Source organism: Pecten maximus, chromosome 3 (assembly GCF_902652985.1).
Source record: "Pecten maximus chromosome 3, xPecMax1.1, whole genome shotgun sequence".
NCBI classification, from domain to species: Eukaryota; Metazoa; Mollusca; class Bivalvia; order Pectinida; family Pectinidae; genus Pecten; species Pecten maximus.
In genome coordinates this window covers 35,671,151-35,685,362 of record NC_047017.1, presented here as the reverse complement: position 1 = coordinate 35,685,362, position 14,212 = coordinate 35,671,151, and the positions used below count along the sequence as shown (strand labels likewise).

At 38.0% G+C, this 14,212-nt stretch overlaps 1 protein-coding gene across 1 annotated transcript in view; it reads right to left on the bottom strand.

Annotated features, from left to right (window-relative positions):
• The window catches only part of LOC117322734 (usherin-like), an 82,544-nt gene that overhangs the window by 12,327 nt on the left and 56,005 nt on the right, over positions 1–14,212 (bottom strand). The window contains exons 41-56 of the mRNA XM_033877673.1: positions 14,025–14,160; positions 13,467–13,763; positions 13,021–13,239; positions 12,504–12,695; positions 11,585–11,830; positions 10,922–11,134; positions 10,207–10,409; positions 9,609–9,817; positions 7,273–7,518; positions 6,339–6,469; positions 5,991–6,178; positions 5,232–5,382; positions 3,008–3,214; positions 1,999–2,196; positions 1,604–1,758; positions 564–765 (exon numbers count right to left, since the gene is read on the bottom strand). Coding sequence (XP_033733564.1) covers positions 564–765; positions 1,604–1,758; positions 1,999–2,196; positions 3,008–3,214; positions 5,232–5,382; positions 5,991–6,178; positions 6,339–6,469; positions 7,273–7,518; positions 9,609–9,817; positions 10,207–10,409; positions 10,922–11,134; positions 11,585–11,830; positions 12,504–12,695; positions 13,021–13,239; positions 13,467–13,763; positions 14,025–14,160 — 3,193 coding nt within the window. The remainder of the gene's footprint in view (positions 1–563; positions 766–1,603; positions 1,759–1,998; positions 2,197–3,007; positions 3,215–5,231; positions 5,383–5,990; positions 6,179–6,338; positions 6,470–7,272; positions 7,519–9,608; positions 9,818–10,206; positions 10,410–10,921; positions 11,135–11,584; positions 11,831–12,503; positions 12,696–13,020; positions 13,240–13,466; positions 13,764–14,024; positions 14,161–14,212) is intronic.

Below are 14,212 nucleotides of genomic sequence, written 5' to 3'. Positions count from 1 at the left end.
TTATATATATATATAAGAAAAAGAAACAAAAAGAATGTTTCCTGGACAAAATGATACTGTACAACATAAAACGTTTGGTAGTGTTTTCGTGGTTGATATGGAACCACAAATATAAATACAACAAATATTTTTGTATGTACATGTATTATTATTAATTATATCTACATGGGCTGATCATGAAAGATTGTACCCACAAAATAATTTGAAAGTTCCAAACCATGAAAGAAACTACACACAAACATTTCATATTATACAGTATATACGTAAATGGATGGGGCACAAAGCTATAGCTGAGAGGGTTGTAATAAGAGAGGAAAAATGCAACAACGTCTTTGACCCCAAAGACGCTCATTAGACCCTATACCACCTCCGTGGGTATTTAGTTTGGCGCCAAATGTAATAGGAGAAGGAAAATGCACAGCCAGACCAGGGTTCGAACCCAGGACCTCTGAACACTAGCCGGATGCTCTAGCAATTGAGCTACCTGGTCGCCGGCATTCATCCCATTCCAGTTCCACAACAAGGTCACTAAGTTGCCCATCCCATTACTGTAATGTGCTTACCTGTAACTCTCAGAGATACCCCCATGGTGGTGTTGGACCAGGTGTAACCATCCTCCATTTCAAATCTGACTGTGTAGTGAGATATGATGCCATTTGGTTTGACTGGGGGTGACCATGTGATCTCCAGGGAGAACGAACTTAGTACATTGACACTAGGAGGTAAAACATCCTCTGGCTTCCCTTCTGCTGTTGCTACAGTAACCTGCCAATGATTTGGGGGAAAAATTATAGTCAGTGGAAGGACTTATTGATAGTAAGTTCTGTAACAAGTTACTAGCTGTACAGATTAACCTTGTCACTCTCTGTACAGACCTACGTTGTCACATGCTGTACAGACCGACGTTGTCACATGCTGTACAGACCTACATTGTCACTCGCTGTACAGACCTACGTTGTCACTCGCTGTACAGACCTACCTTGTCACTTGCTGTACAGACCTACCTTGTCACTTGCTGTGCAGACTTACCTTGTCACTCGCTGTAAAGACTTACCTTGTCACTCGCTGTAAAGACTTACCTTGTCACTCGCTGTACAGACTTATTACCTTGTCACTCTGTGTACAGACCTACCTTGTCACTCGCTGTACAGACTTACCTTGTTACTTGCTGTACAGACTAACCTTGTCACTTGCTGTACAGACTTACCTTGTCATTCTGTGTACAGACCTACCTTGTCACTCTGTGTACAGACCTACCTTGTCACTCGATGTACCGACCTACCTTGTCACTCGCTGTACAGACTTACCTTGTCACTCTGTGTACAGACTTACCTTGTCACTCGCTGTACAGAGTTATTGTGTCACTCGCTGTAAAAACCTACCTTGTCACTCTGTGTACAGACCTACCTTGTCACTCGCTGTACAGACCTACCATGTCACTCGCTGTACAGACCTACCATGTCACTCTGTGTACAGACCTACCTTGTCACTCGCTGTACAGACTAACCTTGTCACTCGCTGTACAGACTAACCTTGTCACTCGCTGTACAGACTTACCTTGTTGCTTGATGTACAGACCTACGTTGTCACTCGCTGTACATACCTTGTCACTTGCTGTACAGCCTGCTGTGTTACAGGCGGTAAGGATATAAGTGTAGGACCTATAGGGAAGTACAGTTGTGTCGTCTGTATACTGCTGGGCCAGGCCACGGTACAGCTCTATCCCATCACGAGTCAGAATATACCTTGTTATCAAACCTATAAGGAACCAGGTTGATGTTCATGATATAGCTGGTATGTAATCATTTCTACCATTGTTAATTTGTTTTGATGTATCCATAATTGACATTTTCCTTTTTTAAAGGACATTAAAAACGAAGGAAATATTACAATGTATTACATTTTGAATATGAAAGCTTAATGCTATTTCATTTTCCTTTCAAACTATGGATACATTATAAACATTACTGAGCCGCATACATTATTGTTTTAACTAACCATTTGGATTTTGTGGCAACTTCCAGTTGAGGTCGATCACATAAAGCTGTGAGGGGTCTATATTGACCTTGGGAGGGTTGACCTTGTCTGGAGGGGCCTGTAAGGTCATGACCTTGGTATAACTACTGGTGGAGCCTCCAGCACTATTGACTGCTGCGAAAGCATAGCCATAGGTGGAGTAGGGAGTTAGCTCATCATCTGAAAACATAGGCCATTTAGAGCAGATTGATTATCCACATTACTAACCTAACCCTTACATTACTAACCTAACCCTTACATTACTAACCTAACCCTTACATTACTAACCTAACCCTTACATTACTAACCTAACCCTTACATTACTAACCTAACCCTTTTGGATTCCACACAAACATTGTAATATGCAAGGACAGCCTTCTGAATTTATCTGAAGTCCTATCAAGACTGTATGTAGTCCATGCTTTTACATGTACATCAAACATCACTTAGCATGACCAGTAATAGTTTAACTTTGATGACTGCTATAATTGTTTAAGGTGTAGAATCTGATATAACTATACTATGTTTATTGTTTACCCCAAGCCCAATTAGCATGGTGTTGCACCATGCACTTTTCCCCTGACGTCATGCACTTTTTCTTTGCACCATGCCCTTTATTGTGCTATGTAAAATGCCATGTTGCCTTCAGTGATGTTTCAATGCTTGCACTACCCCTATCTGTATAAATCCTAGAAATTAACAAAAAAAAAAAACCCAACTCTTCCTGGGTGAGTGAGACTGTGCTTAAAGTTAGCCATATTAATCATATATTTACAAAGTGCCCTTTTCTGACCAATTACACACTTTGGGGTGCTTTTTTCCCTGACATATTACCATGCCCTTTTATAACCCTGGGGGAAACACTAATGTTTTTTTTATCTGTTTAGCGGTGCATTAGATTTTTGTACACAAGTTTTGAAACTTTTGAAGATGGTCAAATATGATATTTTACCCTCTTACTTTTGCTGAAAACCACTTTATTCTATTATACCTGTGTATGTCAATTCCATTCCTGAAAATATTCTCTCCTCTGTAGCTATACAGTCAGCTGTGGGGTCAGGGGTCGGATTAGGCGATGGATTGTTACCACGGTAACCTGGGACTGACCCACAAATCTTAGAGCCTTTGTCAAAGTTACAGATGTCACAGAAGGCAAAGTCTTGGACAGCCAGAGGACAGATGGTTCCCTGCCCACACCCTAGACGAATAAAACACAATGTTATCATCTCTAACCAAGTCCACACCCTACACAAATAAAACAATGTTATCATCTCTAACCAAGTCCACACCCTACACAAATAAAACACAATGTTATCATCTCTAACCAAGTCCACACCCTACACAAATAAAACACAATGTTATGATCTCTAACCAAGTCCACACCCTACACAAATAAAACACAATGTTATCATCTCTAACCAAGTCCACACCCTACACAAATAAAACACAATGTTATCATCTCTAACCAAGTACACACCCTACACAAATAAAACACAATGTTATCATCTCTAACCAAGTCCACACCCTACACAAATAAAACACAATGTTATCATCTCTAACCAAGTACACACCCTACACAAATAAAACACAATGTTATCATCTCTAACCAAGTACACACCCTACACAAATAAAACACAATGTTATCATCTCTAACCAAGTCCACACCCTACACAAATAAAACACAATGTTATCATCTCTAACCAAGTCCTACACAAATAAAACACAATGTTATCATCTCTAACCAAGTCCACACCCTACACAAATAAAACACAATGTTATCATCTCTAACCAAGTCCACACCCTACACAAATAAAACACAATGTTATCATCTCTAACCAATTCCACACCCTACACAAATAAAACACAATGTTATCATCTCTAACCAAGTCCTACACAAATAAAACACAATGTTATGATCTCTAACCAAGTCCACACCCTACACAAATAAAACACAATGTTATGATCTCTAACCAAGTCCACACCCTACACAAATAAAACACAATGTTATGATCTCTAACCAAGTCCACACCCTACACAAATAAAACACAATGTTATGATTTCTAACCAAGTCCACACCCTACACAAATAAAACACAATGTTATCATCTCTAACCAAGTCCACACCCTACACAAATAAAACACAATGTTATCATCTCTAACCAAGTCCACACCCTACACAAATAAAACACAATGTTATCATCTCTAACCAAGTCCACACCTTACACAAATAAAACACAATGTTATCATCTCTAACCAAGTCCACACCCTACACAAATAAAACACAATGTTATCATCTCTAACCAAGTCCTACACAAATAAAACACAATGTTATCATTTCTAACCAAGTCCACACCCTACACAAATAAAACACAATGTTATCATCTCTAACCAAGCCCTACACAAATAAAACACAATGCTATCATCTCTAACCAAGTTAGTCAAGGTCATGACTTTTATCAAATACTTATTGTGGTAATTATGATACATCAAATATTCATACCAGGGACAATTCTAACAGAGTTTCTTTGTAGATATTCTAGAGAGTATCAATAGAGTTTACTGTGATCAGGTAAGAACAGTATAAGTATAATAATGTAGACATTATAAATATAATACAAAAAATCTAAGCCTTGGTAATTCAGAGTATGTATGGTAATTCTGGGTATGCTTGGTAGTTCTGAGTATGTTTGGTAAGTTCTGGGTATGTATGGTAATTCTTGGTATGTATGGTAATTCAGAGTATGTATGGTAGTTCTGGGTATGTATGGTAATTCATGTATGGTAGTTCTGGGTATGTATGGTAATTCAGAGTATGTTTGGTAGTTCTGGGTAATGCTTGGTAATTCTGAGTATGCTTGGTAATCCTGAGTATGTTTGGTAATTCAGGGTATGTATGGTAACTCTGGGTATGCTTGGTAATTCTGAGTATGCTTGGTAATCCTGAGTATGTTTGGTAATTCTGGGTATGTATGGTAACTCTTGGTATGCTTTGTAATTATAGGTATGCTTGGAAATCCAGGGTATATATGGTAATTCCGAGTATGCATAAGATATAATAGGGACACAAAATAATCCTCCATTAACGTGGTATACACAGAAACATTAATTGAGAGATCATATAAGAATTAATATAATCCTTCATTAAACTAATATGTAGAGCAGAATCTGTCAGAAAGTAAACCATATACTGATTGGTTATGAAATAGACAATGTTACCTGGCTCCTGATTGGATGAGTCAGCACAGATGTGTGTTAGTGGGTTGTAGCCAATAAAATTGCAACATTCCAGGTTGTTTGAAATTGTCTCCAAGCCACAACACTTTTCATTGGCTGATAGCTTCATATCCTCGTCTTTGTACACATGAACCTGAAATTTCAATATCAAATGGTTAAGGCAGTATGGTACACTTTACAACATATCTGATTCCTGTACCAGAATACATGTTTAATAATATTGACATTATCAGCTGTAGGAGTAGTCAGAATAATTCTGCTTTATCAACTTTTTATATTGGTCTGGTAATAATCAATGTCAGAACTTCAGCCCTCTAAAACAACAGGGAGATAAGTGACCTGTGCCTGGGTCACCTTTGGCCCTCTAAAATGCAAAGATAAGTAACTGGGTAGAAACAAATTTCTATGACTGTAAGGGAGATTTAAGACCAATTAGATGATCTATCATTAAAGGCTCTCAATAAGCTTAGTTAGCAAGCCCAGGCATGTGTTAAAATAATCCTTACCATAATTTTCAAACATTAAAACAGTGCACAGTTATATCATGTCATCTTTGGACCATCTTTATGTAAACATAACTTTCATTTCATCTCATGCTACTGTATTTGATTTTCTTACAAAAATTCAAGTGAGATTCTTCTCATCTGAGGTGTGAAAAACAAAAGCTCTAATCCTTGCTGTAAGTGAAGCCTCTATACATGATTTAACAATGATAGTAAAAACTCCATGTGTGTCTCTTACCCTAGAATGTCCTATGTCACTGGTACAGCACAGAGTCTGGTTACTTATGACGTAGTTAATCCCACAGCACTCCATGCCAGGACGAGCCGTATAGGCACTTCCCTCTAATGCATCTCCACAACAGGCCATGTGTCTGGGGATCACCGCCCCACCACAACACTGCTGGTTGTAGCCATCATACAGCTGGTCTGTCAGGACATGAAGATTTCATTAATCTGTTAAGTCATCCAACATCCAGTTTCTGATTGTTATCCTTTTCTAATTTTTACTGACGATCCTCTATTGACATTGAAATCTTTAGAGATTGTTGATCAGAACACAAAACATCACCTGTACTTATATGCTTACCTCCACAGCACACCTGGGCCCCCATGTAGGAGTACGGTATAGACCCACAGCACTTGTCTCCGATCCCTACTGTGATGCGGTCCTCATACCTGTCCTCACAGCAAACCTCCCCCGTCTGAACCCTCACATATCTGTAAAACAGAAATGTCCAGTTGAGTCTTTCTGCTTGTTCATTATACATATATTATCTTGTACATTCAATGTTTTAAGAGATCCCTGAGAAATCTTGGCACCCACTATTGAATGATCTATATTAGTCAAATGAAAGACTGATCTTTTCTCTTCTTTTTCCTTCTTTCACTCTTCTTTCAAAACATTTAATTACTCGATATAGTACAATATAGCAGTCAAAATCCAAGATGGCTGCATGTCAGCCATGTTGTTCTTGATCAGTCCCAAAATGCGATATGCATAACTAGGGACCAAGGGGAACTTACATATGAAAATTGAGAAAGATCCCTTTGGAACTTTCTGTGAAATAGTGATAACAAACTTATCAAAAAATTATCAAAATCCATGATGGCTGCCTGTTGGCCATGTTAATTTCCAATTGTCCTTGTTTGTCTGTCCAACCTGTCCTTGTGTGTCTGTCCTACTTGTCCTTGTGTGTCTGTCCTACTTGTCCTTGTGTGTCTTTCCAACCTGTCCTTGTGTGTCTGTCCAACCTGTCCTTGTGTGTCTGTCCTGCCTGTTCTTGTGTGTCTGTCAAACCTGTCCTTGTGTGTCTGTCCTACTTGTCCCTGTGTGTCTGTCCAACCTGTCCTTGTGTGTCTGTCCAACATGTCCTTGTGTGTCTGTCTTACTTGTTCTTGTGTGTCTGTCCAACCTGTCCTTGTGTGTCTGTCCTGCCTGTCCATGTATGTCGGTCCAACCTGTCCTTGTGTATCTGTCCTACTTGTCCTTATGTGTCTCCTGTCCTCATGCATGTTCTTACCTGTCTTTACAGCACTTGTAATCATTGATCTTTCTGTGAAACTGTCCACCACAGCAGACATCACCAGGATTCTGTTTAGCAGTGTAGTCCTGGCCACAGCAGTCAAAGCCTAGCTGACTGTCATGTAGGACGCCATCACAGCAGACTCTGGGGCCGGAGTAACACACATCCCCACACAAGTTCTCCAAGATACCACACATTATGTAGGTACATTTAGTGATCTCAGGACTCATGGTGGCTGGGGGACTACAATATCAAACAACAAAGATTGCATTTCTGATCTCAAACAAGTTACCCATAATGCATCTCAAACAAGTTAACCATCTCAGACAAGTTACCTACAGATTTAATATGTGTACTGTATGTTTCTGTTATGCATCTGTAACACTGATAATCCTCCACAATTAAAGCTACACTGATTTCAATATACTCTGTGCATTATATATAATTAGAAAGACAGGAGCAGGATTTCTAATACAAATTATATAATATTAGAAACATCATAACTCTGGGGATTTTACATCAGTCACAGATGGTTACACCTAGTATAATTATAGTTAATGAATGTGTCTACTGGTAACACCTAGTATAATTATAGTTAATGAATGTGTCTACTGGTTACACCTAGTATAATTATAGTTAATGAATGTGTACTGGTTACACCTAGTATAATTATAGTTAATGAATGTGTCTACTGGTTACACCTAGTATAATTATAGTTAATGTGTCTACTGGTAACACCTAGTATAATTATAGTTAATGAATGTGTCTACTGGTTACACCTAGTATAATTATAGTTAATGAATGTGTCTACTGGTAACACCTAGTATAATTATAGTTAATGAATGTGTCTACTGGTTACACCTAGTATAATTATAGTTAATGTGTCTACTGGTTACACCTAGTATACTTATAGTTAATGTGTCTACTGGTTACACCTAGTATAATTATAGTTAATGAATGTGTCTACTGGTAACACCTAGTATAATTATAGTTAATGTGTCTACTGGTTACACCTAGTATAATTATAGTTAATGTGTCTACTGGTTACACCTAGTATACTTATAGTTAATGTGTCTACTGGTTACACCTAGTATACTTATAGTTAATGAATGTGTCTACTGGTAACACCTAGTATAATTATAGTTAATGAATGTGTCTACTGGTAACACCTAGTATAATTATAGTTAATGAATGTGTCTACTGGTAACACCTAGTATAATTATAGTTAATGAATGTGTCTACTGGTTACACCTAGTATAATTATAGTTAATGTGTCTACTGGTAACACCTAGTATAATTATAGCTAATGAATGTGTCTACTTGTTACACCTAATATAATTATAGTTATGATGTGTCTACTGTAACACATAGTATAAGTATAGTTAATGAATGTGTCTACTTGGTAACACCTAATATAATTATAGTTAATGAATGTGTCTACTGGTAACACCTAGTATAATTATAGTTAATGAATGTGTCTACTTGGTACACCTAGTATAATTATAGTTAATGAATGTCTACTGGTTACACCTAGTATAATTATAGTTAATGTGTCTACTGGTTACACCTAGTATAATTATAGTTAATGTGTCTACTGGTAACACCTAGTATAATTATAGTTAATGAATGTGTCTACTGGTTACACCTAGTATAATTATAGTTAATGTGTCTACTGGTAACACCTAGTATAATTATAGTTAATGAATGTGTCTATTGGTAACACCTAGTATAATTATAGTTAATGAATGTGTCTACTGGTAACACCTAGTATAATTATAGTTAATGTGTCTACTGGTAACACCTAGTATAATTATAGTTAATGAATGTGTCTACTGGTAACACCTAGTATAATTATAGTTAATGTGTCTACTGGTAACACCTAGTATAATTATAGTTAATGAATGTGTCTATTGGTAACACCTAGTATAATTATAGTTAATGAATGTGTCTACTGGTAACACCTAGTATAATTATAGTTAATGTGTCTACTGGTAACACCTAGTATAATTATAGTTAATGAATGTGTCTACTGGTTACACCTAGTATAATTATAGTTAATGAATGTGTACTGGTTACACCTAGTATAATTATAGTTAATGAATGTGTCTACTGGTTACACCTAGTATAATTATAGTTAATGTGTCTACTGGTTACACCTAGTATAATTATAGTTAATGAATGTGTCTACTGGTTACACCTAGTATAATTATAGTTAATGAATGTGTCTACTGGTTACACCTAGTATAATTATAGATAATCAAGATGTCTACTGCTGGACTCCTATAGGAGTCTGTCAGATGGACACAATGAATTGATAAAACTGGAATGCTTACATTTCTGAACACTGCTTGATAGTGCTGCGGAATAGGTCATATCTTAAAATGATTCCATTTGTGCGCTGAGGAGGTGTCCAATCTACCTGGACCGAGACAGAGCTGAGGGCTGTGACGGTAGGAGGGATGAACTCCTGAGGAAGAGTCTCGGCCGTTGTGATCAGTTGAGATTCACTGGTTGTACAATCAAATACTGTACACACCTCCACCTAAACACCAACACACATAAATAACAGTATTTACATGATCATGAAAACAAAACCGGACAAAACTGGAGTACAGTATTTTGTGTATATCAACTCTATAACATCATCACTACAGTCTATTACCAGGTATTGTGATTTTTATAAGAGGGTTTACCCTGGCACTGCCCCCTCCCCTTTACCTTATCTTTCTGGTATATTTGAACCCTTATAATATTCACTTACATCAACTCTCCTGTCTATGTATTACTTCCCCTCCTACACTGTCAGACTACACTTCTGTGCCTCCGTTCCCCTTTGGTACATTGCATAATAGATTTTAACCCATTTCCTTATATTTCTTTATTATATTTTACCATATTTCTACAGGTACATGTACATCTGAGTCTGCATACCTTGACAGTGTATATAGTGTAGGGTAGTAGCTGAGTGATGACCTTTGACCCTGCCGTCACCATGCCAGTCGGTATTTTGTTATTGTTGATGATAATGTTGAAGCCAGTAATCTCTCCATTAGGTTTGACAGGGTTGGTCCAGGCTACTCTCAAGGCTGTATCATTAACAACACTCAGGATTGGTTTGGCAAGGCCCTCAGGAGCTAAAAGTACATTATACAAAGTACAATATATCTGCTCCACACCAATGTTCCAGTTCCAGGAAAAATTGCAATGATTGTCAATGTACTGAGCGGGTTTGTGTTACCATCAACTAAAGCCTGGGTTTCTTACCTTCATCAAATGTCTGTGCTTCATTACCTCCATCTAAAGTCTGTGTCACTTATGAGTGGGTCGTGTTACCTCCACATAAAGCTTGTGTTACCTACCTCCATCAAATGCCTGTGCTACTTACCTCCAACTAGAGTATGTGTTACTAATGAGTGGTTCACGTTACCTCCATCTAAAGCCTGTGTTACTTACCTCCATCTAAAGCCTGTGTTACTTACCTCCATCCAAAGCCTGTGTTACCTACCTCCACCTAAATCCTGTGTCACTACTGATAGATCTTTCTACTTCCATCTAAAGCCTGTGTTACCTACCTACACCTACATCCTGTGTCACCACTAATTGGATCTTTCTACTTCCACCTAAAGCCTGTGATTATGGTACTTACCTCCATCTAGAGTCTGTGCCACCACAGGTAAACTGGTGATCTGGGCGTCACCATGGATCGTGATGGTGAGAGTGATGGAGTATTCAGTGTTGGGTGTGAGGTTCTGGAGCTGTATTCCCTGGGTGTCAGGAGTATAATCCTGTTTGATTGTCCTCATCTTACTGACAGCCACCAGGGAGAACAATGTTACAGACCCCTGTAGATCTACCACATCTGTTGACAGATTAGTAACAACTTAATATAGAATCTTTCAAATCGTAAAATTGATTCTCCAGAAAGATTTTTTTTCTTCATATATCATAACTACCAAAATGGGAAGTTCAGAATAGTGTACAGTTAATAAGCCAAGAGGATGATAGGCCCCGAAATTGTATCCAGTGGCCACTTAAGACAACAGCACCTTCAAGAATGAAGCGATTACTTCAAAAGATTTTGTAAGAATTTTAAGACTACAATTTGTAGCTAGTGTTAAGACATACAAGATAAAATAACAAGATATAAACCATTCTGGTGACAGAACTAGTCCTATTGTGGAAACAGATTAACAATGGTTCTAATCTGCTAGTTTTTTGTGTCTATAAACTAGAGTCATGTGACCATTTTGATTCTGTTTAAATAATATTGATCTGAAGCCATCTACATCTGCCCGTACTGTATACATACTAGGGGTCTCCCAGTCAACCTGCAGAGTCACATGATCCAATGGTACCACAGTCACGTTTGCTGCCTTCCTGGGGAATCCACCATACGTAGTTACCTCCCTTGAACCATCACTAGTGAGCTGTCCAACATCATTGTACACCGTCACTCTGTATTTGAATGTGGTAAACAATGGCAGACCTCTATCCTCAAAGTAGGTCACTGTCCCAACAAACACACTACTCCACAAATTTAATCCCACAGGGTCGGCTGAAAATACAATTTTATAGGTCAGTATACAAACACACTACTCCACAAATACAATTTTATATGTCAGTATACATTGTTTACACAAAAAGCAACTTTCATTGATGTTTATATAACAATTTTATAATGATCCTACATATAAATAAATATTAATTGATGAACACTGAGGCCTTAAATGAACTAAAACTGTCGCTAGGATGGCTGACCAATACCCCCGCAATATGCACAAGTCAATGGTGAATTGGAGCTCTTAATTAGAGGCTAACTAAGATAACCCAGTAATATAGTGACCAGTTGCCATAGCAACCATAATTATGAGGAAAAGAAAGTGGCATGCACATCTACACATGATCATTAATATGTATGTGAAGTTTCATTGGAATTGGCCTATCGGTTTAGGAGGAGTTGTCTGGACGGACGGACTAATAACCTGATTCCAGTATCCCCCTAACTTTGTTGCGGGGGTATAATTACAAGTAATTTACCTGTAAAATTTCACACCAAACTTTGTTGCGGGGGTATAATTACAAGTAATTTACCTGTAAAATTTCACACCAATCTTTTTATCGCTATTATTCAACAGAAAACCATCAAGTATCAGCCATATACCTTTGAGGTATAAATGTTTTGGAAAATGTAAAATATATCATTCTGCAGATATTTGAAGAATACTTACTAATAAGAGGTTGAAGAATCTTCATACGTGACAGTTCAAACCTGATGTTGGGCCCGTTGGATAGACTTGGGCCCTGCCAGGCTATAGCTATCAGATTCTGTGATACAGGGTGAGGGATGGGCGGATCCTGACCCTCAGGGATAGTCGGGTCAGTCCTCACACTGACAGCAGGGCTCTCAGTACAACCCCCATCTGTAAAGTGTCAGAGGATACAGATGCTTACAGGATACAATTATTGGCTGAGACTTGTGTGATGTCAACATTATCACTGACCAAGAATTTAGAGTGACATTACAAAGTAAAACCTGAATTAAACACAACTGTATAATAAAGATGCATGTTAAATTAATAAATGTCATCTTTTTGTTAATGTTTTTACGATCCAAGAACACTTCTTTCTGATAAAGTAACATAAAACCCAGCCAGGCTGCATTATTACATTTTCAGCGATACCAATGGATGTTATACGACCATGATGTCATCATATTTGTTAAAATAATAATTATTATTATCTCACCAGTACATGCAGTAACAGTGACAGAGAAGGTACTGAAGGGTAGAAGTTCGGTAATATTGAGTGACATCACACTGGTGTTTCTGATCTCTTGTCGAGGGTCCGGCAGTCGCACCACATACATCTCAAGGAGACCATTGGCCTTTTGTGGGGCTTGCCAGGTGATACGCATTGCACGAGGCCCCAGGATCTGGACATTTGGGGGTAACATACCAGTTGGTCCTGAAGAAAGTTAAAAACTAATGAATGTAGATACCAATGAATTTTATGCATCAATAATCAAATAACTTATTAAGTAAGAAAAGCAAGACTAAACCACAAATTATTTAATATAAAAGTTTCAAATACACTTGCTAATAGCAGAAATATTTAAAAAGAAAAAATGTTTCGGAAATAAGTACATGTAATGCTTTTTATATAACAGTACCAAAGGTCAAGGTCATACATACTTGAGGACATGGTGGTGACTGCTGACCAGTCACTAGCAGAAGACCCTGCACCATTAACAGCCTTCACCCGGTAATAATATGTGGTGAAAGGCGACAGCTCTGCAGCATCATCAATATACATCATAGCTGATGTGGGCAGGACTGTCCTGATGGAATAGATGTTCTCTGACCCGTTGGCCTGTCTGTCCAATTCGTAGGCGCTCACAAGGCCGTTAGGATACAGAGGAGCTGTCCATTTTATCTCTATAGAAGTTGGTGTCAAGGATATCAGTGTGGGTGGATCCAAACCGTCCGGTACTGAAAGGATGTAGTCAATTATAGGAGAGCCTGTATTTAATGAACTACTGAAACTTATAATGATCCTGGGAAAAAAGCAAAGAGAGGATGACTGTCTATATGTATCAATCAAGTATGGATAGCATTATATCTAAACTAGAACTACAACCATACAGATTTTAAAGTTGATATACTTGAAATATGTCAAAGAAAAGGTATTAATATCAGTTTTTATTGTGGTTCTTTTTTCAGTGTTGTGATATACGCCAGCTTATAACTTACCATCCTCCAATGTACGTACGGTGCTGGAATCGTTACTACGGGAACAGCCACCCTCAGTACATGCCTCCAGAGCAAAGTTGTACAGGATGAAGGGTTCTAGGTCAATGGCACGGTAACTAGTGTCATTTCCTAACACCTGTGTATGACAGAGTAAACACTTTAGGAACCATACATTAATAATCTTCAAT